We start from the raw sequence: 26,166 nt of genomic DNA, 5'->3' as shown, positions 1-26,166 counted from the left end.
GAGAGGCCCAGCCACACCTCGGTTAGTAATCTGCGGCATCTGGGCCTGAAGGGAAGTATGTTGGGGCTTGCGCGGCTGCCGGGTGGGCGGATGGGTGCGCAGCGGCGTGGGGGGTGTTCATGTTATTAAACTGCCAGTAGTTCAAGAAACCGGTTTTACAAAACCAGCAATAGGGAGACTGTCTCACTGTGCCCTTAAAGGGACAGGATGGGGCAATTAGGATAAAGTAAAGAGCAACAAGAAACCACTGTTCCTTTTCTTCCCTTTCCCCCAAAGCAGTGTTTCGGAATGCGCAGGGACACCTGTCTTGACTTGTATGAATCCATCCCTCTGGCCGCCAGGTGGATATTTTCAGTTGGTCAAAGCAATGAACTCAGCCTGGAGATCTATTTTCCAGACAGTTGTCTGCGTCAGCCGGGAGGCATGGAGCCCACACCCCTCCGACACCGCAGGCTGAGGGGTTTTTACCCAGTTCTTTAGGGAGGTGAAAACGAAGCATCTCACCTAGCAGCTCCTAGGAGAAAAGACCAGGTAAACCGCTTCAGCTCTCTAGTTCGGGAAAAACAAAACAAAATCCACAGCTTCCTAAGAAGCCAAGTGAGAAGATGGAAAAGGGAGGAGAGAGCGCTGAGCTGGTCAAAGAAACCAAACTCTGAGGCAAGACCTCACCTCCTGGCTGTCTGCACCCCTCCAGCCTCCCCCAGCTTCACCTGAGACTAAAGCCCCACCAACCAGGCCACAAGGCAGCTTGCAGCAGGCAGGGGACGTCCCTGGAGGACAGTGATCGGAACCTGTCAAATTCTGGTTCTGTGTCTGAGACTTGTAAGACTGCACAAAAGCCATGGCAGGGGCCTCGCGTTCAGGAATTACAGAGCCTGGAATGTGGTTCCCCCTGCAGAGAATACTAAAGTCCAGCCACCAACAAAACTATGACTGGAGCAGAGGAAGGAAGTAAAAACAATATGGCTCCACGAAGCAGGATAAGCTGCCATCTGAGTTGGGAGGATTTACTCAGCAGAGAAGTACCAGGTCCTGGTAGAGAGAATGGAGGTTTATTTACAGCCGACAATGCTTTGCCAGTCCTTCCTGGAACCTGCCCCACAAAGCACGCTCACAGGTCCATGGTCCAACTTGAGACAAAGCAACACAGCCTCTGAAAGCTGGATTCTGCCAAATTGTCACTTTTTCTCCCTGGCTTTGGGAGCATCAGGCACAGAGAAAGCACTCTGCACAGAAGGCAAAATGCAGCCTCTCCCCCTCTGCCAGGGGAAGAATGCCAGACTGTATGTTTTCTGTTGAATGATGTAATCCGGCATCTTAAAAGTAGGTGGCAGCTGGAAGGGGGAGATCAGTAAAACAAAGCCTTCCAAATCTTACATTCTCAGACCTGGGACTGCCCAAGTTATGGAGTCCTACTCATATCTCACTTAACAAGCAGAGTGCCTACTTAAAAATGAACCTTTGCTGTGGCCCCAGACCCTGGGGGACGCCCTGCCGACCATTTCAGCCTCCGCTCCCCACACCAGAGGTGTTTCACCAGGGCCCTGGCAAAGCCCGCTCCCTGGAACACCCCCCTCCCGACTCGTGCCTACTAAGCCAAATTCAGACTTCAGAACTCAGCTCAAGGAAGCCTTCCCTTACCCCACCCCACCCGGCCAATGAGGATGTTTGCCCTGCCCTGTGCTCTAACCGTCTCATTTACCACTGTGTCCCCAGCACCTGCAACAGTAAGTGTCCTGCGCACAACAGGTGCTCAAACATTGAAAACAGTCTCCCGTCCTCACTACTTTCTAACCAGCCGGTGGTGAGTTCCTCTTTGGTCCAGTTGAGGGTTTCATAGCCACCTTTAGCTGCAGTGCTTTGACCCCCAGACTCCAAACCTGTTCAAGCCAGTTAGTTTCAACGTGTGGGCTCGATGTCAAAGAGGGAGGCAGCAGAAAGGAACTAATCAAGGGGCCAGACCTGCAATGACAGGCTGATGGGGGGGGAGGAAAAGGAGGGGGCACCGTCACTAAATTAACACCCTAAATCTAGCACGCCACTCCTAATCCTAAAACAAAAAGAATATTGCATAGTTTATTTATTTACTGCACCAAGAGTTTATTGAGCATTTATTATGGACCAGGCAATGGCCAAATGCTGGGGATATGATATGAACACAACTCAGTCTAAGGGAATAATTGTGGGCACGCGGAAGCACTTCAATGCAAGCTTTCATTTAATTCTCACAACACCCCAGTACTGTGGACACACAACACTGCTGCTTCAGAAGTGACTGGTGCATCTGGGGAGCCCCCCTGAAGGCATCAGAGTGAAAATCACAACAAGGTTTTCCCAGCCACAAGTGTGAGTCACTTTATGTTGCCAAGAAAGCAGCAATTCTGGAACTTTTGTCAAAACACCTCCAAGCTCCAGAATAAAATTATTGTGGTTTGACAGACATGGTTGGGGGTGTGGCCTGAGAGCTGTCAGTGATCCCAAGGCTCAGAGGGAGTCACTAAACCAAGTGCTGCGTGGGGCCAGCCCCCCATGGTATAGATGCCGCATGGGCTGTTTCCCCTTATCCACAGGAGCGCTCCAGAGAAGCCGTCACCAGCGCATTTCCTTCAGCCGTATCCTGTTGGTCAGGATGGGCCACTGCCATGGCACGCTGCCTGCCTGGGGATGGAAACACTCGATTTATCGAAAAATGGGCGGAAGTTGGTGGGGCCACCTTGGATGCAGCAGAGTCGCCTTCACTCCAGCGTCCTGACACGGGAAGGCTCAGCTCCCAAGCAGAGCAGCTTTCTACAGGAAGGAGTTCATTTTCCAAGACAAATTAAGCCCGTTCTAGGACTGGCCTTGTAGGCCTGAGAAAAGGCAGAGAGACGGGAGGAAACAGTGCTCTTTCTCTATCTGAAAAATCTGGCCACCACAAGGCCGAAACTGCTCAGCATGGCGCTGACGCGGTCACAGGGAATCAGCCAGAACTCAGTGGAAATGCGAAGCTCTGGCCTGGAGCTTCTCCGAAGGGGAGACTTTGTCACCTGACTATTCCAAGTGTAATCTCAGATTTCATTCTAGACACTGAAGATTCTGGGCTTCTTTAAAGGGGTAAAAGATGTTCAGAGAGGGCCGTTCCATTCCTCCCCCCACCCCTGGGGAGAGGGTGTCAGGGTGGGCTGAGTCTGGCTACAAAGGTCACCTCACATCAAGGATCTGAGTTAAGCTCTCAGTGGTGGGGCCAGATTGTGCCTTTTTCTTAAAGGTTTTCCACAAAAGCAGTCTCTACGCCTCAAGTGTTATTTGGGGAGGCAGGGGCTGAGGGTGGGGGGCTTAGAGCCAAACGGACAAAGGAGCCAGCTTTGTAAGGCTGAGTATGGCACAGTGAAGTCTCTGAGACACACACTCAACCTGGCCACCGAATTACAAAAGCATATCCTGCCAGAGAGGTCAGGTGCCAAGCTGAGGTGCCAGATAAACATCGAGGCAGATATAACCAAGGTAACAGAAAGTCAGGATCATGGCAAAGCAAACTGGTCATCGCCTACACTCTGATAGGAAGAGGAATTAATTATCTACAGGGCCGGAAGGAATGCCAGTATCTTTAAGGCACTGCTTATGAAAAACTTACCAAACTCCAAAGTTAGAACTACAAATGAGCAAAATCCCACTGAACCCAGAGATTGCACAGCAGCACTTCAAGAGACATGTCTTAAAACACAGAACAGGGCTTCCGGCCAAGATGGCAGAGTAGGCAGGTCCAGGGCTGCTGGCCCTGACAGCAGATTCACAATGGGCCTCAACCTTCGGAGATGGAAATGATCTCTACAGAGATATACTGTTACAAAAATTGAAAGAACGTCATCGTGTCACTTTAAATTCGTGTCCCATTACCCGACCACACAGCCTATAAAATACTATGAATACTTCTTAAATAAATCCTCTAATTATTTTGTGATTAGTGTAGTGAATTATATTGCATTCTATATTTTATATTAGAAAGCATTAATGTTAAATATAAACATTTAAAAACATTCCAAAACAAAACAAAAAAACCCCCTGAAAAGCACAGAACGAAGATGGGAAGGGCTGGATCCCTAAGGGTAGGCAGTTTGCTCTCTGCATCACATAATTTCAAAAAGATAAATCCCAACTGGGGAAGGAGAGGCCCAGCCACACCTCGGTTAGTAATCTGCGGCATCTGGGCCTGAAGGGAAGTATGTTGGGGCTTGCGCGGCTGCCGGGTGGGCGGATGGGTGCGCAGCGGCTCCTTGGCTACAGAACCATGCAGGAGCGGGGTGGGGCTTCTGGGAGTCTGAGCTTCAGTTGACTTGGACCAAGTGCAGTCAAAAAGGCCCTGCTGGCACTGTGGTGGAGCCAAGAGGGGAGTTCAGAGGGAGAATAATGGTTGTTGTTCCCCTTTGCATGAGATCACGACATCCAGCCACTACAATGTTCCTACTAGCAGAGGTCAGCCTCAGATGTGGCCAGGCCTTCTTTGGAAGGTGGTAAGACAAAGGACCTAGCTTGGGTTTCTCTCAGTCTGGACAACAGAAGAACTGCTTGCACAGCTGGCCCCTTCTCTGTACTTCCGTCTGCTGCTCACATCAGGTCAGCAGGCTTGTAGACCGTTGCCTGGGTGGGGTGGGTTCTCCCCAGTATGGAAATCCATGGCTCCCACTTCTGCAAGGGCAACCCTAGCCTTGTTAAAGATGAGGCCTAAAGACCCTTTGGCCATTCATTATGTTGAGAGGAAGGAAATGTCAAATGTTAAGCAGGCTTGGGCATTCTCAACAATTCAAAGGCCACATGACAACTTCCAGGGAGAAGAGCGGGTGGCTCCCAAACCAGCAACACTCAAGGGCCATTTCCTTCTCTGGTCCTAGGTGAGTCATGCTGCAATTTTTTTTCTAACCAGCACTTAAAGGACCATGTATGGAGGCAGAACATGGGGTAGGCAGGATAAAACCAAGATGGAGGGACCAGGCATACATTCTCCCTCTCAGACCCCAAACACAAAACTCACTAGACGCTAATATACATTAGTCAAGTCTCACAATAACCCCATGAGGCAGACATTATTATTTCCATTTTATATTGGGTTGTCGGAAAAGTTGACGCATTTTTGCAACGAAAAACATAGGAAAAGATATGTCATGACTTTTCTGACAACCCAACAGATGAGTAAACTGAGGAAAAGTACAACGTAGCTTCATGCCCAGAAATCACGTGCTGGAATTCAAACCTGAGTCTGTCTGACTCTAACACCGAGTGTGATAGCGCTTCCCAACTTCTCACCACCTCCCTCTAGACTAGGAGGCTAGAAACAGCAATGGTGTCTGTGAGGCCCTTGGTTAAACCACTGGGGACGCCAACATCAAAGACCAAGGAGGGAAATGTCTCTTCAGGTGTGACTCAGATCACACAGAGCAAAGCAGGCGTTAAACCCTCGACTTAAGGCGAAGATGGCCAAATTAATTATTTTAACTATGACGATCAGGGTAAACAGCTCAAGGGCCCAAGGTGCCCCAGTGAGTAATGTCTGAGTTGACTGGAACGGAAGGGCTGGTCCTGAAGACTTAATCATAGAAACAGTGGGTGCTGCCACCCCGTCCTTAGCTTAGAGACTTCCTGAGGGGCTTACAGAAGACATCGTACCAAATCCTGACCCCTACTAAGCCTTCCTCCCTCACTGGGTGAACAATCACATGGACTTCCCGTGAGAACTCAAGTTTTATAGAGTTATTTCTTCTGACCCATGTAAAGAGCATGGCATGTTCTCTGATACTCTATCAGAGACTCTCAATGGAAAGAAACTGCCTACATAGCATTTTATTCAATAACAACTATAAAAATATACTCCTAGTTTGCTACTATAATGTACTCCTTCTGAATTTTATTCTAGCTAGCTGAAAATATGAAGAGTAAGGGAACTGATATGAAAAAGTGTGTTGGTAATGTCTGGTATCACTACTAGAACAAAAGCTGATGAAGCTCAATCTTTTCTTTACCATTCCCCATTTGGAGGTATTTAGAAAATTAAAAGATTTTTTTCTTATAGCAGTTTTAATGAGATATAACTCACATACTGTATAACGCCTAAGTGGTTAGTTTTTAATCTGAGTCAATTAATAACATGTGGCAACTGAGGCACTTGACCTTCTTAAGGGAAATTCAGGTGCATATGTATGGTCTCTGCTGGCCAGGCCTCCTGGGAACTCCGGAACTCTAAGACAATCTACCAATGCAGTTCCCAAACTGCCCATCAAGGCACCCCAGGATGCTGCAGCAAACTCACAAAGGTGCTATGAGTTGGTGATATTTAAAAATTTCCAAGGAAACACAGCACTACAACATCTGTCAGATACCACACAGATGTATTATTTTTTCAAGTGGCTACTAAATTGTGAGGACAGTAATGCTAATTGTTGGAGCCAATTACTTAATAAACAGAATCGTTAGGTATTTCTTTTGGCCTAGGAGATCTGTGAAAAATCCCTGTGGGTGCTCTGGACCGAGAAATGTGGCAACTCCTGACCCACAAGATGACGGCATGTAATCAGATTCACTTTGGCTGAAAAGGCTCGTCAATGCTAACAAGTGCAGTTTAGAACAGTTTCCTAAATCTGATAAAAATGACATAGGGCTCCATACAGTTTCAAACTCACAGAAGATACTCCAGGTCGGACCATGAAAAGCATGTTTACATGTATTGCCTACTGCTGTCATGATCATCTGGTAAGTGAGTACCACAGCCCTGACTACACAGGCGAGTGAGTGAAGTTTAAGTTGTGTGCCTGTGGTTTGCAGCTAGAGGGAGGCCATGCCAGCGCTCAGCCCAGGCCTTCTGACTCCAGGTCCACTAGCCTGGCTCCAAGCCACAAATTCCACATCTCTGCACTCCTTTTGGGCCCAAAGAATTTTTAAAATGTTTTCTTTTTACTGGGGTTATACACGCCTTAAAAAAAAACACTGAAACAATTTTCTCCCCACCCAGTGCCACCTCCTTGACCCAGAGACACTGTTTTGTTTTGCCAGATGTTTGCTCCTTGGGCCAGGAGGATTTGTTCCTGGGGGTCAAAGCCTGGACCACAGCACCGCAGGGAGCGCTGGCAGTCCCACCCCAGTGCAGCCAGCCCTCAGTTCTCTGGTGACAGGCTGCTTCAGCTTTCTCTCGCCAGGTCATCAATGCCCGGGTTTGTTTTCAAAGGAAGGGTGTGTCAGGGACAGTAAGTGAGTGGAAATACCTTCATCCACAGGAATTGTGGGAGTGGGGGAAAAAAATAAACAAGGGAAAACGTTCCAGGGCAACCGAGGTAAAACACAGACAAAGGAGAGTGGTGAAGAGGGAAGCTCATGTGCCAAGGATAAACAGATGGAGGAAACACTTAAGCCACCAGGCACCCTCTCCCTGCAGTGAGGAGCTGGACCGAGGACTGCCACTTCTCGACCTGATTTTTTCTAGGATAGCAGTGCCACCTTCTGTTAAGTCAGCAGAACTTCTGAGTCGGGTTGCTTACTGAAGGGCTAAGACCAGAAAATTGAAGTTAGAGGAACGGATACGACGGAGCACAGGAGCAGAAGCATTGTTTCCTGTGGAATGCTCAGCCACCTTCCCCAGCCTCCTTTTCTCTAGTTCAGGGCAGTCTTGGCAACCCCAGAGCCACCCCAAGCTGATGGGTCAGGACCAAAGGCTCCCCAGAGGTCTGGGTCTGGAGTTTTCATTTCTTACTCAAACTCCCAAATATGGGACTCTGCACTTATGGGTAACCCCAAATTCAGGGTGATAAAAATTAGGGCATTCCTCAGTCTTTGTCCGCTACACTTGTACTTTCTAAAGTCAGCAGATAATGAAGTTAGAGAACACTCAACTTCGCTCATCCATCATGCCCAAGTCTTTTCCCAGGAAATCCCTTGGGGGTTTAGTTCAAGTCCAACCCACAAATGTCTTTTAGGACATTCCTGACAAATGGTTTCTTAAAATTCGTGTGCAAGGTCCAGGAACAGGGAGCTCACCACCTCCCGAAGCAGCTCAACTCACTTTTGGCCAGAGATGACAGAAAGCTCGTTAGATGAAGGCACACTTCTTCCGTGTAACGCTGTGCGTTGCTTCATCCAGCTGCCACCCCCCTCACCTTACCTAAGAACTTCAAACAGCAGACGCAGCTACCAGCTCTTCCCCAGACTTCTCTCTCCCAGCTCCTTAACGTTTCCTCACGTGACGTGGTGGTAAGTCCCCTCACCTTGGAGATTTCTCTCCTCTGGGCACACCCCAGCTTAAATGAGGAATTCAGTATTCTAAAACAGGCCCAACGATATGTGTGACCAGCCTGGGACGTGAGCAGGGGGGGTACTGGTCATTGTACCTAATGCTGCTGAACACTCACATGCCAGACGCTATTAAGCTAAGTGCTTATTTACATGTTACTTAGTTAACCCTCATAAAACAAATGAGGCAGGTTTTATTAGGCTTATTTTCCAGATGAGGAGCACTGAGGTTAAGGGAATTCCCCAAGGACAGCTGGAATTCAAACCAGGGTCTGTAACTGCCCCTACCACCTGGGCTGCCTCGTCTTACTCTGGATGCTCTCCTGCCCCATCAAAGCTCAAGGCCCCCTAAGGCTAACAGCTTAACAGATACCATGTTTCCCCGAAAATAAGACTGTGTCTTACATTAATTTTTGCTCCAACAATCTACATTTACTCATTTATTCATGTACAAAAATCTACATTTATTATAACAGTCATGTCTGGCTGACAATCTTAACTGGGGCTTATGTCTGGGGTAGGGCTTCTATTACGAGCATCCTGAAAAATCATGCTAGGGCTTATTTTCCAGTTAGGTCTTATTTTCGGGGAAACATGGTACTTACAGAGCAATGAAAGCAGCTATCAGTTATTGAATATCACCCACCCAAGATTTTTGTTTTTGAAGAACAGTGGTTCTCAAAGTTGATTTGTGGACCCTTGGGTCTGCAAGATCACAATTATTTTCCTAATACTAAGACATTATTTGCCTTTTTCACTGTGTTGACATTTATAGGAGCAATGGTGGGTCAACTTCTTGGCTGTTTAGAATAAATCAAGGCAGCAGCACCAAATTTTAGCAGTAGTCGTACTCTCAATTAAAAAAAGAAAAAAAGCCAATTTCACTTATGAATGTCCTTGATCCTTGAGTAAAATTTTTTCTTTTTAGCATTTTGCATGATGACACGTGAGGTATGCATAATCTTGGTTATCTCAAGGAAAAGCACTTATGTGATTATTTGAGTTCCAAGCTGAACTAGCTGGTTTCTTAATAGAACACCATTTTTACTTGAAAGAATGACTGACAGACAAACTATGGTTATTTTGACTTGGGTATTGGCAGAAATTTTCTCAAAAACAAAAGCCGTCACTGTTGGGAAAACTCTTATAGTATTTATTGGCAATGATAAAATTCAAGCTCTCCAGCAAAAGTTAGAATCCGGGAAAGTGTGTATGCCTCCCTGTGAGCATGAGAGCTTCCCAACGCTTAATGGCTTGTCTGAGGAGATCAGTAATGTCATCAAGACATATGATTATTTTTGGATATTACAGGACAAAATGTGTCAGCATTGAGGAGATCTGCGTACTCAGTGAACCAACGCTTTCCAACTCACTAGCATCCGATGATGTAATATCACATAATGGGTAAAGGCCATTCGGAGTGCAAGAGAGCCCTGGATTTTAATGATGCAGAGTACAAAAGTTCATTGATAAGGTTTCACATTCCACGTTGTAACCAAACTTTGGAAAACTAGCACTTGTTGAGTTTTGATGAAGTATCCAAGATAATTATGCAGAAGTACCTGAAGGGATATTAAAATACTTCTCTTTCCAGCGACCTATCTTTGTGAAAACAGAATTTCTTCAACTACTCCGACCAAAACAACATACTGCAACAGACTGAATGCAGCAGCTATGAGAACATGACTGTCTATTAAGCTAGACATTTGGCCTTAAGGAAACTTGTAAACTGATAAAACGATGCCTCTCTTTGTACTAACTCTTTTGGTTTCAGAAATAGTGATTTTTCATAAAAATGTTATTTATGTTAATATATAAGAGGCTTGTAAGTTTAAACTATTTAAAATTTTTCTTGGTTTAAACTTCTAAGAAAATAAATATCAACAGATAAAAAAACCAAAATAAAAAAAAGCTCTTTGGGATCCTAATTTTTAATTGTGTAAAGGAACCCAAATTTTCTGAGAGCTGCTATAGTAAAAAATTAGAAGCAGATCTTAGAGAGCCAAAGTAGGAAGGAGTGCCATCTAGTGGACAAGACAGTTATGACCTCAATTCATTTGCTAACAAAACAAATGTCACCTCTGGTGACACATTCTACTGCTAGCAACTTCACATACTTAAGGCAGAAATATTCAATATTAGGGTTTATAATACAAAAATACTGTAAAACATCAATTGAAATGAAACTTAAATGTGCCAGAAAGGTTCTGGAACAGAGGGAGAGTCGAGAGGAGTTTGAGGTATGAAGGGTGTTGTTACCTGGAAGGCAGTTTGCTGCCAGCTCTGGCAGGAAAGGAAGTCAGGGCCAGGACTAAGGAAACAGACGCACAGAAGACTCATGCTAGGGACTGTTTCTAGTCCTTGGAGATGCCATGAGACCTCACGGTCTTTCTGTTTCCCTGGTGGGCCTCTGCTAGCCACCGAGGACTGGAGGAACCCCTCCAAAAGAACTACATTGAGTTACTTGGGGCTGGATTTTGTGTTCTGATTTCTGAGGGCTCCCCAACAGGAACAGAAATTGTTCCACAAAACCTTTTCATTCCACAATCAGACTTGAAATTCAAATAACCGAATGAAATACATCAAAAAGCACATCGGTCAAGGAGCAAGTATAAATGACATACCTTCTTGTAGGACTAAGAAAGGAGCTGAGCACAAAAGACATTAACAAACTTCCCAATTCTGCCTCCTCACCCCTTGCTGGTCTTCCTCTCATAAAGGCACGTTATTCCCAGGGGATTTGCTGTTGGAATCACTGTATTCCAGAAGGGGCGACAACTTCCCCAGGAGGCTCCAGCTTCTGGCAACTGTACACATAAAAGCTCCAGTTTGCACAAATCCTCCTTTCCTTTTACCATTGAAGCCACAACACTGGCAGCTCCTCAGGCTTATTTTATGCACAGGCTCCAAAGCCCTCACACCCCAAGTACTAAGAAGACCAATACTACTACTACTGACCATTTTCTTTCTGCAAGCCCAAGCCCAAGCCGAGCTGTGACCCTCCTTGGTCCAGGCCACAGGTCTACCCTCCTGCCGCCTGGATGAGTCCCTGGGTCTGGGTTCCTCACCAGGCACAGAAAGGCATTTGCAGTTCCGAGGACACATTTCTTTTCTTCTCTTGCATGCTGGTGCCAAAACTTTCTTGGTAAAATGTTTTTACTTTTCTGTATCATCTACAGCCTTTTGTGGGTTTATTCAGTGGTTGCACCCAGTTCTATCCAATCACTGAATCAGTTCAAATTTGGAACAGCTCATGCTGCATTTTCAAATATACTAATGTTTTACGCGTAGATTTTAATTGGGTATAATTTTCCTAAATTCCACTAGGTCACCCTTGAAGGCCCCAGCTGGTTTTAGAGCAGTTTTTAATCACAAAACTTGATCCGTTTCCCAGGCCTAGAAAGATGGAATCAACCTTTCTATTTGAAAAAAAAAACAACAAGTTTGTTCCTAAATAATGTTTCCCCAACTGGCACAAGTGTACTAATGCTGAGTGCACAGTACAGCAACACTACCCAACACGGGGAGGAGGAGGGGGGAGTCCTGTTCTTAACCTTCATCACAACAGGGTCAAGGAGTGTGACAGGAAATGCGAATTACTCTTGGCTGCTACTGGGATGGAAGTACAAGGATTGGCTATGTTGTTTCAAAAAGGACCACTCTGTAGTTTATCGAAGAGTAGAAGGGCACAAGCCTGGGAAAGCGGGATTAGGCTGAGCACCCCCAACAGCTGGACGAGACCTCACTCTGTCTCACCCTCTCTGGCCCTTCCTCATGTCCAGACAGCTAATGAGAACCCAGAGTACACAAGGTGGCCCTTAAGGCTTCCTGATTCTAGAAACATTCCCATATCTAACACACCTGCGGGGACAGTGACCCCATGAAGCCCACCCAGATGCAGAGCACATGGGGGTTCCTGCACTCAGCCAGGCCTCTTGCCTCTCTAGTCTGGAGATCTGGCAAGGCTGGAAATCCAAGCTACCTCATTCCAGAGTGGTCTCCAGGTTTCTTTATAAACTGATTTAATCCCAGAAAATTTACACACGGTTGCACAGTGTTAAAGGGGACAGATCATGATCAGACGTATGAACTGCGCCATGTTAAAATGCCTTGTTCGCATCCAGCCACCCACCAGAGCCAACACCAAATACCTTTGGGTCATCAGCCTCAGGTTTTTCAGTCTCTGAATCGTCATCTTCCTACAAGACAAAGAATTTAGAGGATTAAGCTTAAAGGAGTGGGCCTGAGGGTTCTCACATACACAACTAGGGGTTGGAGCAAATTTTCCCAGCCTGAGTCACCCCACCAAGAACCCCTCCCCTATCATATGACCCAGAACTGGGGAAAGAGAAGGGGAAAGGGAGATGTTCTGGGTGAGAACAAAGAATACCAGCAGCTCAAAGTCGTTACTCCAGCAGTACCATAGTCTACATCAATGAAAATACCTGGGATTAAAAATCACATAGAGGGCCGGCCGAGTGGCGTGATGGTTAAGAACTGGCTTGGGACGCCAGAGGGCCCTGGTTCGGATCCCACATATGAGGGCCAGTGACACTGCCTCACCCGGGAAGAGCACAATGATGGTGCCAATTTGGGCCAGTGAAGCAACGTCCTCCACAACTAGACTGAAGAACAAAACGACAGCAATTTGTCTCTTCCCCTTCCCCCAATTCCCCAGCGCTGTTCCCATCCTCCAATTCAAAAAAAAAAAAAATCTTAAAAAAAAAAAATCACATACATAAAAATGGAGAAAGGCTACAAAATGCTCCAGAAAAGAATAAGACCAGGCCCCACAGGATAAAACAAGCATACTGTTTCCAATGAACTATCAATTATTTAAAACCAGGAACATGAACTTTTTTTCATTCTTTGCTTTTCTTATACACAAATACATCCAACTCAGACCTATCATGACATCATTCACCGTCAGCTGTTGTGAGCCACACACAACCATACCTCAGCACTTCAACCCAGTAGCATTTGCACCAGCATGAACAGCAGGAAGGTAGGCGACAAATGACCAGTGTAAGTGACCCTGGAAAGGCATGACTCAAGGGCAATGCTCAGCCTTTCCTAGGTCCCAGGTGAGTGGGCCCTGCCTCCATCCAAGTTCTCACAGAACTGCCACTGACCCATCCTATCCAGCCTGTTCCTTATCCAAATGGTCTGCCTGACACAAAGCACCACATGGGCCAGGCATTCTCCAAAGTGTGCACTGGCCTCATACAAGCTAGTCCGCCATTCCGCTGAATGCTAACAAAGGTCAAAAAGCAGCTCCCATATCAGGTAACTAAACTCATGTCTGTTTCACTGCCCAGAACACCCCAGTGCATGGGGGCCTTTAATTAACACCCATGAAAAAAATGAAGTTTCATTTGAACCTGCTTTTTTCAATCGAGCTAGTTTAACCCCAAAATTAAACAGCACTCCAGATGTTAATATAAACATCGCCTGAGAGACTTGAACAAATGATACTAACGGCTTTGAGATTTAGTTGTCCCACAGCGTGTCCGTGAGCCAAAGGTTAACGCAAACTCCACAGTCATGAAAAGAACCCAGTTAGAGGTGTAGCTCAGCCAAACACAATCACATTTTAGCATGTCTACATTGGGGTTGGAGCAGATTTTACTAAAATATGAAATAAAGCTTAAAAATGACCATTCTAAGCAAAGCAAATATGGAATAACAATTCAAAAACATGCATGATGCAAACTTATTGAAGAAAATAGAAATGGATGTTAAGTCAGTACGTATGCACTTCAAGCAATTCAGGAAAACAACTTGCAAAGCTTTTCTAACCAATTTCAGTCAATTTTGAATCATTAGCATTAATGGTGGGGCTAAGGGCATAAAAATATCTTCCAAAAGAGCATAAAATACAAAGTAGTTTTGTTTGCTTTGGAAAGCAATTTAATGGCAACATTTAAATATCAACACATAACCAAGTTTTCAAACAAATAGTAAAGTACAGTGAGTGTTTCAATTAAAGCTGTTGCTAAATATTCAGATTCAACTTTGTATGTCTGTGCTAAGCACCAGCCTGAGTCCTTGTTTTTCTCCAAACTTTTAAATTCTGGCTCATGATAGTCATGATAGTGTAGCTAAAGTCTTTCTGGTTAAGACACAAGTTCTCTTTTCTTTTTTAGTCAACACATACTAAAACTTCAGGCAAGATTTGTGATCAAGATCCAAGGGAACTGTGATAAAAAAGTGCCATATAAAATATTAAGAAGGATTAAATCACACACACAATAAAAATTTTCCTACCTTTTACCAACCAAGATAAAAATAATGAGTTGATTGCATATATAAATGATACATCAATCAGGATGAATACACTGTTACAAGTGGAATGATTATCTAAATAGGGAAAATCAACATATAAAATACCCATTGATATCTGGTTTAAATAGTCCACTATCTTTCCCACCAAATTTCAACTTAAAAGTTAATACAAAATAGTCCAGGTGAAAACAAATTTGATTTTCAAACAGAACTGCTGATAGCCAACCCAGTTTCCTGAATTGACAATAAAGTGGGGTGGGGGTAGGGGGAGGAATGAAATTAGGCAAGAAATGGAAAGCTGTTGGAAGAGTTCAGAAAGTTTCTGCCAAATGAAATAGTGCTTTGAGCAGCTCTGGATTTGGCAACAGATTCACTTACTGACTGTTTGCTGTTCTCATCCTCTTCTTCTTCATAACCATCTTCATCACCCCCGAGGCGAGAAAAATCATCCTCTCCATAGGCTTCAGATACTAATCCGCCTTTTTCCTCTTAAACAGAAAAAAAACATAAAAATGAACGAATGAGGGGGAAATGCAAGAAAACCCTTTAGTGATATGAGTGGTGAGAACTATATCTGAAGATAAAAAGGAAACCTACATCTTATGTTAAGTGACCTTAGGCCCCATATTCTTTTGTTTGAGCACCTCTATTGATGACTACCTTATATCATAGGCACCAGTGAACTCATCTTCTCATGCAAGTACTCTATCATCCTTGTTTTTGTGTGTCCTCCCCTAGCAATAGAACCTTGAACAGGGGGGCAGTCCAAGGGGTTCCCAATCACACCTACTTGAGAAATAATCTTTTTCTATGTTTAAAACAAAACAAGTAACAACAAAACACCCCAAACAATACAAATTACTGGAAAACCACCAGAGAACCTCCTGATTTTCAAAAACCACAAAGAACTGAGAGTAGCTAACCTAGTCCAATCCCCCTCACTTTCTAGTGAGGAAACCAAGGCCCAGACATGTTAGGGAACTTACTGCCTCTCTCTGCTCCCAGATAAATATCTGTCCCCACTTCCTGACACCCTGATTCTCAACCTGAGAGGGTTTTTTGTTTGTTTGTTTGTTTTTTAAGCTGAGCCATCCTGTCACCTGTTGGCAGCTCAGCTCGAGCCATGAATCCAACCGGTGACCCTGTTGCTCAGAGCTCACACTCTTGAGTGAGCTCTTAACCAACTGAGCCACTCGGACGGCCCTTGAGAGGGATTTTAACAACTCACAAACTAATGCAATCATTGAGAAACCTTGGAAAGCTCACACATACCTAGATGGTACCCCAGAGCTACAAAATTTGACTCTCTCGCAATAGAAACCAGACATATTTTCTAATTTCCAAGGTGCTTCTAGGGCACTACTTAAAAAGTTACAAATGTAATAAGATACAACCTTTATCGCCCTCCACGTACGTTTTACTCATTGCTTTCTCCCATCAAACAGGCCCGGAGTACAGGTACTGGTCCACCCTTCGCCCATCCCTCTGCCCAGCAAGATGCCGGGCACAGAGGCTTTCAGTAACTTGCGGCACGCTAGTCGAATCAACGGTCCACTCTTACCACAGAGCATCTAACGCTCGGTCTCGCCCAGGACCCCAATCGCCCTCAGGGGCTCCGGGGCCCAATACTGAGGGCACAATGTCCTCCAGCGCTACAAGGGGAGCAGCATTCCGAGGAGACACCTGCTTCTCCCCTTCCAGCTCCCTACAAGGGTCTCACCAGCCGCACTGCCTGCCGTTTCGACTCCAGCCTCGCCGTCAGACTCGGGCTCTGAATCTTCCGCGTAAACTGCCAGAGAAGACAGAACATTCTTCTTCCCCGCCATCTTATCCCCACAGGCCCGGCGACGGTACTAGGGGTACTAGGACTGCAAAAAGCCCACTTCCGTGCGGAAAGGCCACTGCGGATCCCAGGAGACCCCGCGCCGGTTCCAGACCGGGAACCAATCAAAACGGCCGTTTCTGCGCCTGTCTCCGCCTCTCGCGCTAGCGCTAGTGTAACGTCATCACTGCGCGACGGATACAAGGTTGTATGGGTTTTACCAGACAGTGAATGCCCAACACCTTGGCTTCTCAGAGTTGGCGGTGGCTTATGGGGGTCTTCAAGTAGTTCCCGAGCCAGCGGGCATCAACGGCCCAACAAGTGCCCTTCGCTCTTGGTCGGATCTGATATCTTGGGGTGAAAAGAGGGAGACGTTGGCTGAGGAAGGGAGAAAAGAGCGGATTTGAGGAAAAGGGAAGAGCTGTCCTCTGGGAGTTGGGAAGAACGGGTGGAAGTCCTGGGGGGGAGGATGGTCATCATGGCTGTTCTTATAGAAGGAGCAGAAGGTGGATCTTAGAAAAACAATTCCACCTTCTGCAAACTTTTCTGAAGACGTTTGTGTTTCTTCTTGTGATCTTATTTCTAGGTCTGTGCTGTATACCCTGGCCTGGGATAGTTAAGTGTTTTTCTTATCACGGACATAAAAGTGGAGATGTTAATTACTCAGGAATGTATTGCTTAAGGCTGTTCACCTGAAGCTATATTACTTGGAAATAATATATTGCTTGGGTGTAATAAAGCAAATTTATACTCAGAGAGAAAAAATAAGCAGTATTTAAAAAGCAGAAAGAGGGTTCTTATTGCAACCACATGCCATCTCCTTTGCCTTAACCTTTGGCCACTGTCGCTAAGATGAGCACCTACCATTCCTCTCCTTTTGACCCTGAGCGTCGAGTCCGGAGCACGTTGAAGAAGGTCTTCAAGTTTGACTCTTTTAAGACGCCTTTACAGGAGAGGGCGACCATGGCTGTAGTGAAAGGTAACATTGCCAAACTACCTGTGTTTACGTTTTTGTAGGCTGTACCGCAGCACTACCATAGAACACCCTCCTTTTGACCCTTCCTACTTCCTTTCCTTTGGTCCCTAATTGATTTGGGAAATCTTGTAGACTTGTCACCCCAAACTTGCAGTTTTATTGACAGAACCACCCAGCTGTTCTGTTTCTTACATTTCATAGCCAGAGCTACAGATGGTCTTTGAAAACAGTTCATAGATTCCCATTCTCATTTGTTGGTGTGGGGGTGGCAGGAACAGCCTAACACAGTCACTGAACTAGGTAATCTCTTTGTTAAAGATTGAGTGGTCTGGCTCCCAAATAGGGAAAGAAGGACTAATAATATTATAAACCTGAGATATGTTGACAAATGGACGTTCTCAAGAGGGTAGCAGCAGTGTAATATTAATTACGTTGTAACATTTATAAACAAAAGGCCTCTAAGCGATGCTGCTTCCATGTCTACACAGATAATGCCCACTCACCTACAAGTATTTGGCTTTCTTGACTATTTAGTTCAGTCATTTGTATCCCAGCAGACTCAGACTTTTTAACTGTATAGTTGCTGTCACCATTGCCAGAAATGGTTTGTGCACATTTGCAAATCTCCCTGGATCCCTTTTCATAGACAGTATGGGAAGGGAATTAAGATTATTTTGAGACTTCCTCCCTCCCCCCCCCAACTATGTGCCAGACACTCTACTAGGGGCTTACCTATAGTCTCATTTAATTTTCAACAGCCTTGTTGAAGGAAAGAGTAAAAGACAGGAAACACTGAGCTATTGTCTTCTTATATCTTTGCAGGTGACAAGGATGTCTTTGTGTGCATGCCCACAGGGGCAGGAAAATCCCTCTGCTATCAACTCCCTGCTCTGTTGGCCAAAGGCATCACCATTGTAGTCTCTCCTCTCATTGCTTTGATTCAGGTAAGGCTTAGGGGAATGAAGATGGTAGCCCAGGAAGTTTAGGGAAAGGTTGTTTATAGCTGGCAACTTCACTTCTACTTTCTTTGGTCTTCTGCCTCTTATTTTCGTTGATTTGATTATCTCTCTCTATATATTGGGTTTCTGAATTGCCCAAATGTGGGCTTCCCCACTAGCGTATAGCACTCTGATGGGTTATGAATGAGTTTTCTGTGTTTTGAAGGCCTGAGGTCTCTTACCCCTCATTGTTCCTTTTTGTCTCGTGTGTGGAACTATATCTGTATATACATGCACACTTACTCTCATAGGTACACAAGTGCACTCTTGACGGAATAGAAGATGCAGATGGACAGAGATAAATTAATAATGGGGAATCTCTGGTGTCCTGCTTTATTCTGGCAAGGGAGCAACTATGACACAGAAAAACAGATGAGACACTAATTGGGGTGTTGTCAACATCTGCTCTGCACTTCTGACTATATTTAAGGCCTGCAGATGGACCGATAGAATCAGCAATGAGGAAGTGTAGCCATGTAGGTAAGAGCTATCAACCATGAAGAAAGAGACCGGAAAGAACCATGACAGTGCTTAGTGAGTGTTCACTAGGTCTTAGGCTTTGTGCTAAGTGTTGTTTGTGCATTAATTTCACCTTTGAGATGTAAAAGTTAATTCTTAAAACAATCCTCTTAGGTAGTTACTGTTTTTATAGTAGAGAGAGAGAAAGAGAGAATTGTAAGGTTAAGGTTAAGCACCAATTGGCAATTAAGTGAGCTAGGATTAAATCTAGGTTTGTCTGGCTCCAGAGCCTGTCCTCTCAACCACTTCACCTTCTGTACTTCTTATATGCAAAGAGAAGACATATTGGAGGGTGGGGGGAGGATGTTTTATTACTGGGAAATACCCCAGGACTCACGATGACTTTCTGAGATCCTGAGGGCCAATTATACTCCCCTCTGTGGCCTGTCCCCCTTCTGCCCTCAGGACCAGGTGGACCACTTGCTGGCCCTGAAGGTACGAGTGAGTTCCCTGAACTCGAAACTCTCAGCCCAGGAGAAGAAGGAGCTGCTCTCTGACCTAGAGCAAGAAAAGCCCCGGACTAAACTTCTGTACATCACGCCAGAAATGGCGGCTTCCGCCTCCTTCCAGCCCACCCTGAACTCCCTGGTGTCCCGCCACTTGCTCTCCTACCTGGTGGTGGATGAAGCTCATTGTGTTTCCCAGTGGGGGCATGACTTTCGGCCTGACTACTTGCGTCTGGGTGCCCTGCGCTCCCGCCTGGCTCATGCTCCGTGTGTGGCTTTGACCGCCACAGCCACCCCGCAGGTCCAAGAGGATGTGTTTGCTGCTCTGCACCTGAAGCAACCAGTTGCCATCTTCAAGACTCCCTGCTTCCGGGCCAACCTCTTCTATGATGTGCAGTTCAAAGAACTACTTTCTGATCCCTACAGAAACCTTAAGGACTTCTGCCTTAAGGCTCTTGGACAGAAGGCTGATAAAGGGGTGAGGGCACTGAGATTGGGGGCCCCAGATGCACCTGGAGCAGTGGGGTGCTCTCTGGAGCACAGAGATGGATATTGGTTTTCTTTTTTTAAGATTTTATTGGGGAATTGGGGGATGGGAACAGCACTGGGGAACTGGGGGAAAGGGAACAGAGAAGTTGCTGTCCTTTGGTTCTTCAGTCTAGTTGTGAAGGACGTCGCTTCACTGGCCCAAGTTGGCACCATCATTGCGCTCTTCCCGGGCGAGGCAGATCAGTCACTGGCTTCTGGATGGCCGCTCACGGCGGCTGCTGGCCGCTCATGCTGGCTGCTGGCTACACACGGTAGCTGCTGGCTACACACGGTAGCCCATGGCAACCCACTGCAGCAGTAGCAGCAGCCTATGCCATCTCCATTGCCGGTGACTCACGGGCAGCCCAGCTCCAGGTTGAGCTGTTGTTCAGCATCTTAGCTGTGAGGGCAGTGTCCCTGGCCCTCATATGTGGGATCCGAACCGGGGCCCTCTGGCATCCCAAGCCAGTTCTTAACCATCGCGCCACTCGGCCGGCCCCTGGCTATTGGTTTTCTAAGACCTTTGCTTTTTCTAGCTTCTTTAGCCAGGACTAGCCCTAGCTTCATAAGACAGTTGTTCTTTGGTTTCCTGGCATTGTTCCCCTTAATGGGGTTCCCTAGTCCTGGAATCCTTTGGTGAGAGCCGGAGGCCTTTGCAGGCCTATCCCAGGTTTGAGGGGAGGAGGCAAAGGAGCCAGATAGGTTGGGTTTTGAGCCGCTTTGATCCCGCTTTGATTGTTAGAAAGTGGCAGAGCCCTGCTGGGTGGTCTGCCCCAGAAGAGACTGAGGCTGATGAGAGAGTGCGAAGCTTCTCTTAAGGCAGGCCACAGTATGACGGACTGATTGTTTTGTTTTCCCCAATGCTGATTTTCCTCCTGTTGTTCCTGTCTTCCCATTCAGCTGTTGTCTGGCTGCGGCATTGTCTACTGCAGGACCAGAGAGGCTTGTGAACAGCTGGCAATAGAGCTCAGTCACAGGGGATTGAACGCCAAGGCTTATCACGCAGGTAGGGGCCGCCCAGGCCATGTGGTCGTCTTCACTCTCAGAGGCTTTTTAATGAGTCTCTTGTTCCTGTGGACCCTGGATCATCAGATGGTCTGTCATCTTTTCTAGATACTCAGGCAGAACTAAAGTGACCCCCTTAAATCCACCAAAAGGAGTCTAGACATGAATGAGGTCTAAAATGAGAATTGTGACTCCTGAATCTTTTTCACCTTGTGCCCACACCATCAGCAGGTGATGAGTTTTTATAAGCCCAGTAATTGGTGTGGTGGGAAGAGCACAGGCTTTGGAGGCCGATGGATTTGGATTTGAGTCTTGGTTCTAATATTCGTTTAGTGCTCTGTGCTCTGTGCCACATAGAGGCTAGGTGGGGTCTTTCTGTTTAGCTCAGGCTCAGTGAGGTTAAGTGCCCGGCCCAAGGTCACCTAGCTACTAAGTGATGGGTTCAAGGTGTGTGTACAGTGCCCAGCACAGTGTCAAACCCAAGGTAGACTCCAAGGGAAATGCAAGTTCCCTTTCCCAAATCCCCCTCCTCTGTAGGTCTGAAAGCTTCTGAAAGAACACTGGTGCAGAATGAGTGGATGGAGGAGAAGGTCCCCGTCATTGTGGCAACCATAAGTTTTGGGATGGGAGTGGACAAAGCCAACGTCAGGTGAGCCCGGGTTTTCATCTTACCTTCCTGATTGGGGCCTGGCTCAGGTGGGCTGCCTGGTGCTCTGCCCAGAGGGCCAGGCCCATGTGCTCCTTCTAGGGCCAGCGGGAAGGAGGCCCCAGGAGGGGGTCATACTGACAGTTCCTGTGCAGCCTGCTCCCCCAGCAGACGGGGCAGCATCCAGACCATCAGGCTCATCCATTAATGCAGCCCCTTTCACTCACGTCTTAGCAGGTGGACCCGGTGAGGGGGTGGGGCAAACCACCTTGAACTGCGCCCTGTGGGAAGTCAAGGCCAAGAGCTTGTCCCCATCCTTCCTTGTTGCTGCCTACTGACAGGCTGCAGGAGAAGGGTGCATCCCAGCCTCCTCGGCCCACACTGTTGGGAAGTCTTTTACCTCTAACCACATCTGACCTTTTGGAGACATCCTGGGATACAGCCTGAAGCCCTTTGCTCTGTTTAACAGCAACAGTGCCTTTTGTGATTGACAGAGCACTTTTGCATCCATGATCTTGCTAAGACTCACAATGACCCTGAGTTGGTCAGGGAAGGAATTACTACATTTGAGAGAACACGGACTTTGGAATTAGAGTTTGTACCGTGGGTTGGCTGTGCCTCGTTAGGGGCCACCTTTGAAGTCAGACACCCAAAGGCTCAAATCCTAGCTCTACAGTCGCCTTGCTGTGTCACCTGGTATAAATTGACCTCTCTGTCTCAAGTTCATTGTCTCTAAAATGGGGCCACCACATGATGGTGACTGTAACAATTAAACGAGACATATGTATACTGGCTCATAGTAGGTATTTAATAGACATTATCCCTTTCCCTCTTTAAAGAGGTTATGAAGGACTTTTCAAGGCTGTGCAGCTCAGAAGTGGCCTAATCTTGTTTGTTTAAGTCCACTGGGCCTCTGACTGTGAGTTTTGGGTTTTTTTTTTAATTCTCGTATGTGCTGGAATTGCCCCCTTAAGTGCTATGGTCTCTAAGCGGTCCACTCTGTGGCAAGGCGGCCTGCTGATGGACTGCAGGTGTCTGAGCCTGCTGAACTCTGGGATCCTCTCTCCCGCTCCTCCTGCTCACCTCCCTGCTCCTGGTCGCATTGGAGAGCCCTGCTCCACTGACTCAGAATCACTCCCCCCTTCAGGTCTTCTGCCACAGCTCATGCCGCTTGTCCCTTTGGATCCTACAGGTTTGTCGTCCACTGGAATATTGCCAAGTCTATGGCTGGGTACTACCAAGAGTCTGGCCGGGCAGGCAGGGACGGGAAGCCTTCCTGGTGCCGTCTCTATTACTCCAGGCACGACCGGGACCAAGTCAGCTTCCTGATCAAGAAGGAAGTGGCAAAACTCCAGGTAAGTTCTGGGCAGTAATAGTCCTTTCTGTCTGAACACACCACTCTCCAATTTCATGCAGCTTATGTCTGAGCTGTAAGCTACAGCTTACAGGGGCTAGACGGTATAGTAAGGGGGTAATTGTATTTTAGTGGAGGGGCAGCTTGCAACAAGCTCATTAGACTTTTTCCTTTAATTTATCTTGTAAATCTTTTGTGTGCATGTTACTTTACATCATCAAGGTCAGTCCCACCTTGTTTTAATTAGTTGTTATATAAGCATCTTCCCATATTGTTGTAAATTATTGTTTTTAGCCTTTTTAAAAAACAAAACAAAAATGGTTATACATTCTTTTTAGAGAGCCTAGAAACAGACCCAAGTATATAATGGAACTTGGTGTATGATAGGTAACATTATTAATCAACAGAAAAAGGTGAACTATTGAATAATTGGTGTGGAAAAAGATAAAATTAGATCCCTACCTCCCATTGCCATACACATATGAATTACAGATGACTAAAGATCTCAAAAACTGTAAAATTGAGAAGAAAATATTTTATGGCCTTGAGGAAGGGAAGAGTATGTCAAGATTGTAAAAGTAGAAATCGTCAAGGAAGATATTATCTACTGACTAAATTCAAACTGAAAATGTCTATATAATGAGAATACCATAAAGAAAGTGAAAAATGAGCCATTGCTGGGGAAGATATTTGTAACATACCTAATCGACTGAATCTGTAGAGAACTCCTACAGGTAAATAACCAAAGGGCAAACAGCTGCATAGCAAAAACTATGGATTTCACAGAAGAAAAAGAAACCAGCATATCTAATAAATGTACGAAGAGATGCTCAACGTCACTTAGAAATCAGAGAAATGCAAATGAGATGACAAGCTGTCATTTTATACCCATCAGATTGGCAAAAACGTAAAACATCTTTATACTCACTGCTGGTGAGGATGTGGGGAAAGGGTAACTCACAACGTTGTCAGGAATATAAACTGGTAAGAGAGACGAGGTGATACGTGTCAGTGCTCCGATTCAGTAATTCCACTTCTGGATGGACAAGTTGTCTTGTGTACAAGGTGGTACACGTACAAGGATGTATAGGGATGTTTGCTGCAGCAGCATGACAATGAAGTTGAACTCTTCCTCTGTAGGGTGTTGGATAAGTAAACAGTGGGTTAGTCATGCAGTAGAATAGCCTAGAACAGTTAAAAATGACCCAGTAAATGTACATGAATCAACATGGATAAATCCCTCAAAGCATAATGTGGGAAGTTGTGAAAGGATATGTACATGTAGACTTTTCCTTATAAGAAAGATTGAACACCAGTGCTTATTTCTGACCCCCACCAAAATGACAAAAATAAGGACAAAAAATATATAAACTCACAGGGACAAGGAAAACAGGAGAGAAGACCAGGAGGTAGAAATAAAAAACAAATATCTGCCCAGGAAACTCCAAAGACTGCTAGAAATCTACTAGAATTAATAAAACCTGGCAGGGTGCTGAATGTAAGAGAAATATTTTTTAAAGCAGTAGCTTTTCTCTTTATTACCACAAATACTTAAGAATGGAAATGAAAAGATCCTTAATTTGCAAGAACAAAACTTGTAAAATACCTAGAGGTAAGTGTTATAGGCTGTTAACAAGAGACTTTTTTTTTTAAAGCCCCCCCCCCAGTTGTTTTTAATATGCAGGTAGGGATGAGAACCACTGATGCAGATGAAGAAAATTCAAATCTCATTGAAAGCAAACAGGCTCTGTTGAACAGGTACAAAGGGAAGACGTGAAACTGTCAATTCTCCTCAAAGTTAACATAAATTTTTAATGAAGTTCTAATTGAAATCCCAAAAGACGTTTATTGGGAAGTAGAAGCTTAGAATTTGTATGCTAGAGATTTTGGAAGAAAAGTTAGTCCACTGTATAATCTAGGTCTGTAGATACTTTTGTAATGAAAATTAGAAATCCAGAAAGCTATCTTTTCAAAAAAGAAATATTTGAATATACAAAACATTTTTTAATGTCTATAAATTCCGAACTTATGGAAAAAATGTATGTGGCAAAGAGATAAAATAAACAAAGTCAATAGATAAATAGATCTGGAAAAATCTTTAATGTGGAAAGCAAAGCAAAGGTTAAAGTTGAGAATAGAGAGCTTTTGCCCACTGACAAGAAAAAACAAAGCATATAAAAAGCAAAAGACATGAAAAGAACATTCCCAGAAAAGCTCATCCAAATGATATCCAAAGATGTTTGCATTCAGTAGTAATCAGATAAATGCAAATTAAAGTAAAATGATTTGACACACATGTAAAAGAGCTCTAACACCTGTTGCTAGTGGGCATGTGCAGGAAAGAGTGCCCACACTTTGCTAAGAGAAAAAAGTGTTACTGTCTTTTTTTGTGGGGGAGTAATCGAGCAATTAACAGTAAGCTGTAAAATACCCTTGGACCCAGATATCCTATTTCCGCGACTCAGTCCCATGAAATGAAAGTGCCAGTGCATGAACTCATGTGCTCAAGGGCCTGTATGCTAGAATTGTTCATGAGGATAGAAAATGGCAAACAAACTAAATATCCAGCAATGAGGAGGGAAGAAATTATAGTGCATACTCACCGTGGGGTAATAGGCACAGCTGAGGGCCCAGGAAGCCTCCTGCCTTGTTTTTAAAATTCGTATTTATTGCTCTTTGACATTATAGGTTTATTTAGTCTCTGTCTGCTCTTGAAATGTCACTTCCATGAGAGCAGGGACCTTGTTTTGTTTCCTGTGTATCTGTAATGCCCAGATCAGTGATGGGAACACAGTAAGTGCTTAATAAAGGTTTATTGAATAAATGAATGAATGGGAAGAGAAGGTGAGTGCAAGTAGGGATTGGGAATGGAGGGGCCTTGTGTGGACCAAGAATGATCCTTTGCCATGAACTGAGGGGGAGTGAGTCACTTGTCTCTTTTATCTGAAATTCAAGTTAGACAAAGAAAAGGTTTTGGTAATTGGGTACAAGGTATTTATTTACAGTTTACTAATACAGTGAATTATAAGAACTCATTGGGCTCATCATTTAGATATTTGAGATCATCTGAGATAAAGAGAAGATCTAGAAAGTTTCAAGAGAGCTGATATATGAAGGACCAGGGGCCAGAAGAGCATCGGTTTTCGCCATTGTAATACCAGAAATGAGACAACAGTGAAACAAGTTCCTTCACATTCCAAAGAAACCATTTCCAATTGTTGGGTCCGAGGGTGTCAACTAGGGACCATCTGGGTGGTGATACTCGGCTGAAAGAAGGCACGAGGCAGAGTGCATAAACGCAATAACAGCTCTTTATTCATCTGAGGCAGGGGCCAGA

At 45.3% G+C, this 26,166-nt stretch overlaps 2 protein-coding genes across 5 annotated transcripts in view; one reads left to right on the top strand and one right to left on the bottom strand.

Moving 5' to 3' along the window:
* Positions 1–16,680, bottom strand: part of SAP30BP (SAP30 binding protein) — a 32,855-nt gene extending 16,175 nt beyond the window's left edge. Inside the window, exons 1-3 of the mRNA XM_019644392.1 lie at positions 16,256–16,680; positions 14,914–15,023; positions 12,402–12,449 (exon numbers count right to left, since the gene is read on the bottom strand). Coding sequence (XP_019499937.1) covers positions 12,402–12,449; positions 14,914–15,023; positions 16,256–16,361 — 264 coding nt within the window. The 5' untranslated portion in view covers positions 16,362–16,680. The remainder of the gene's footprint in view (positions 1–12,401; positions 12,450–14,913; positions 15,024–16,255) is intronic.
* The window catches only part of LOC109383719 (ATP-dependent DNA helicase Q5-like), a 31,397-nt gene continuing 21,850 nt past the window's right edge, over positions 16,620–26,166 (top strand). For all 4 annotated transcript variants that reach the window (XR_002124283.1, XR_002124282.1, XM_019644390.1 and 1 more), the window contains exons 1-7: positions 16,620–16,704; positions 17,200–17,336; positions 18,156–18,277; positions 19,256–19,774; positions 20,725–20,830; positions 21,367–21,478; positions 22,668–22,830. Coding sequence is in view for 2 of the 4 variants with exons in the window: in XM_019644390.1 (XP_019499935.1) it covers positions 17,210–17,336; positions 18,156–18,277; positions 19,256–19,774; positions 20,725–20,830; positions 21,367–21,478; positions 22,668–22,830 (1,149 nt within the window). In the remaining 2 variants the exon portion in view is untranslated. The remainder of the gene's footprint in view (positions 16,705–17,199; positions 17,337–18,155; positions 18,278–19,255; positions 19,775–20,724; positions 20,831–21,366; positions 21,479–22,667; positions 22,831–26,166) is intronic.

Source organism: Hipposideros armiger, unplaced genomic scaffold (genome assembly GCF_001890085.2).
Source record: "Hipposideros armiger isolate ML-2016 unplaced genomic scaffold, ASM189008v1 scaffold_87, whole genome shotgun sequence".
NCBI lineage: Eukaryota > Metazoa > Chordata > Mammalia > Chiroptera > Hipposideridae > Hipposideros > Hipposideros armiger.
Note: the sequence above shows the minus strand (reverse complement) of the source record. Positions and strands in the feature narration are given on the sequence as shown.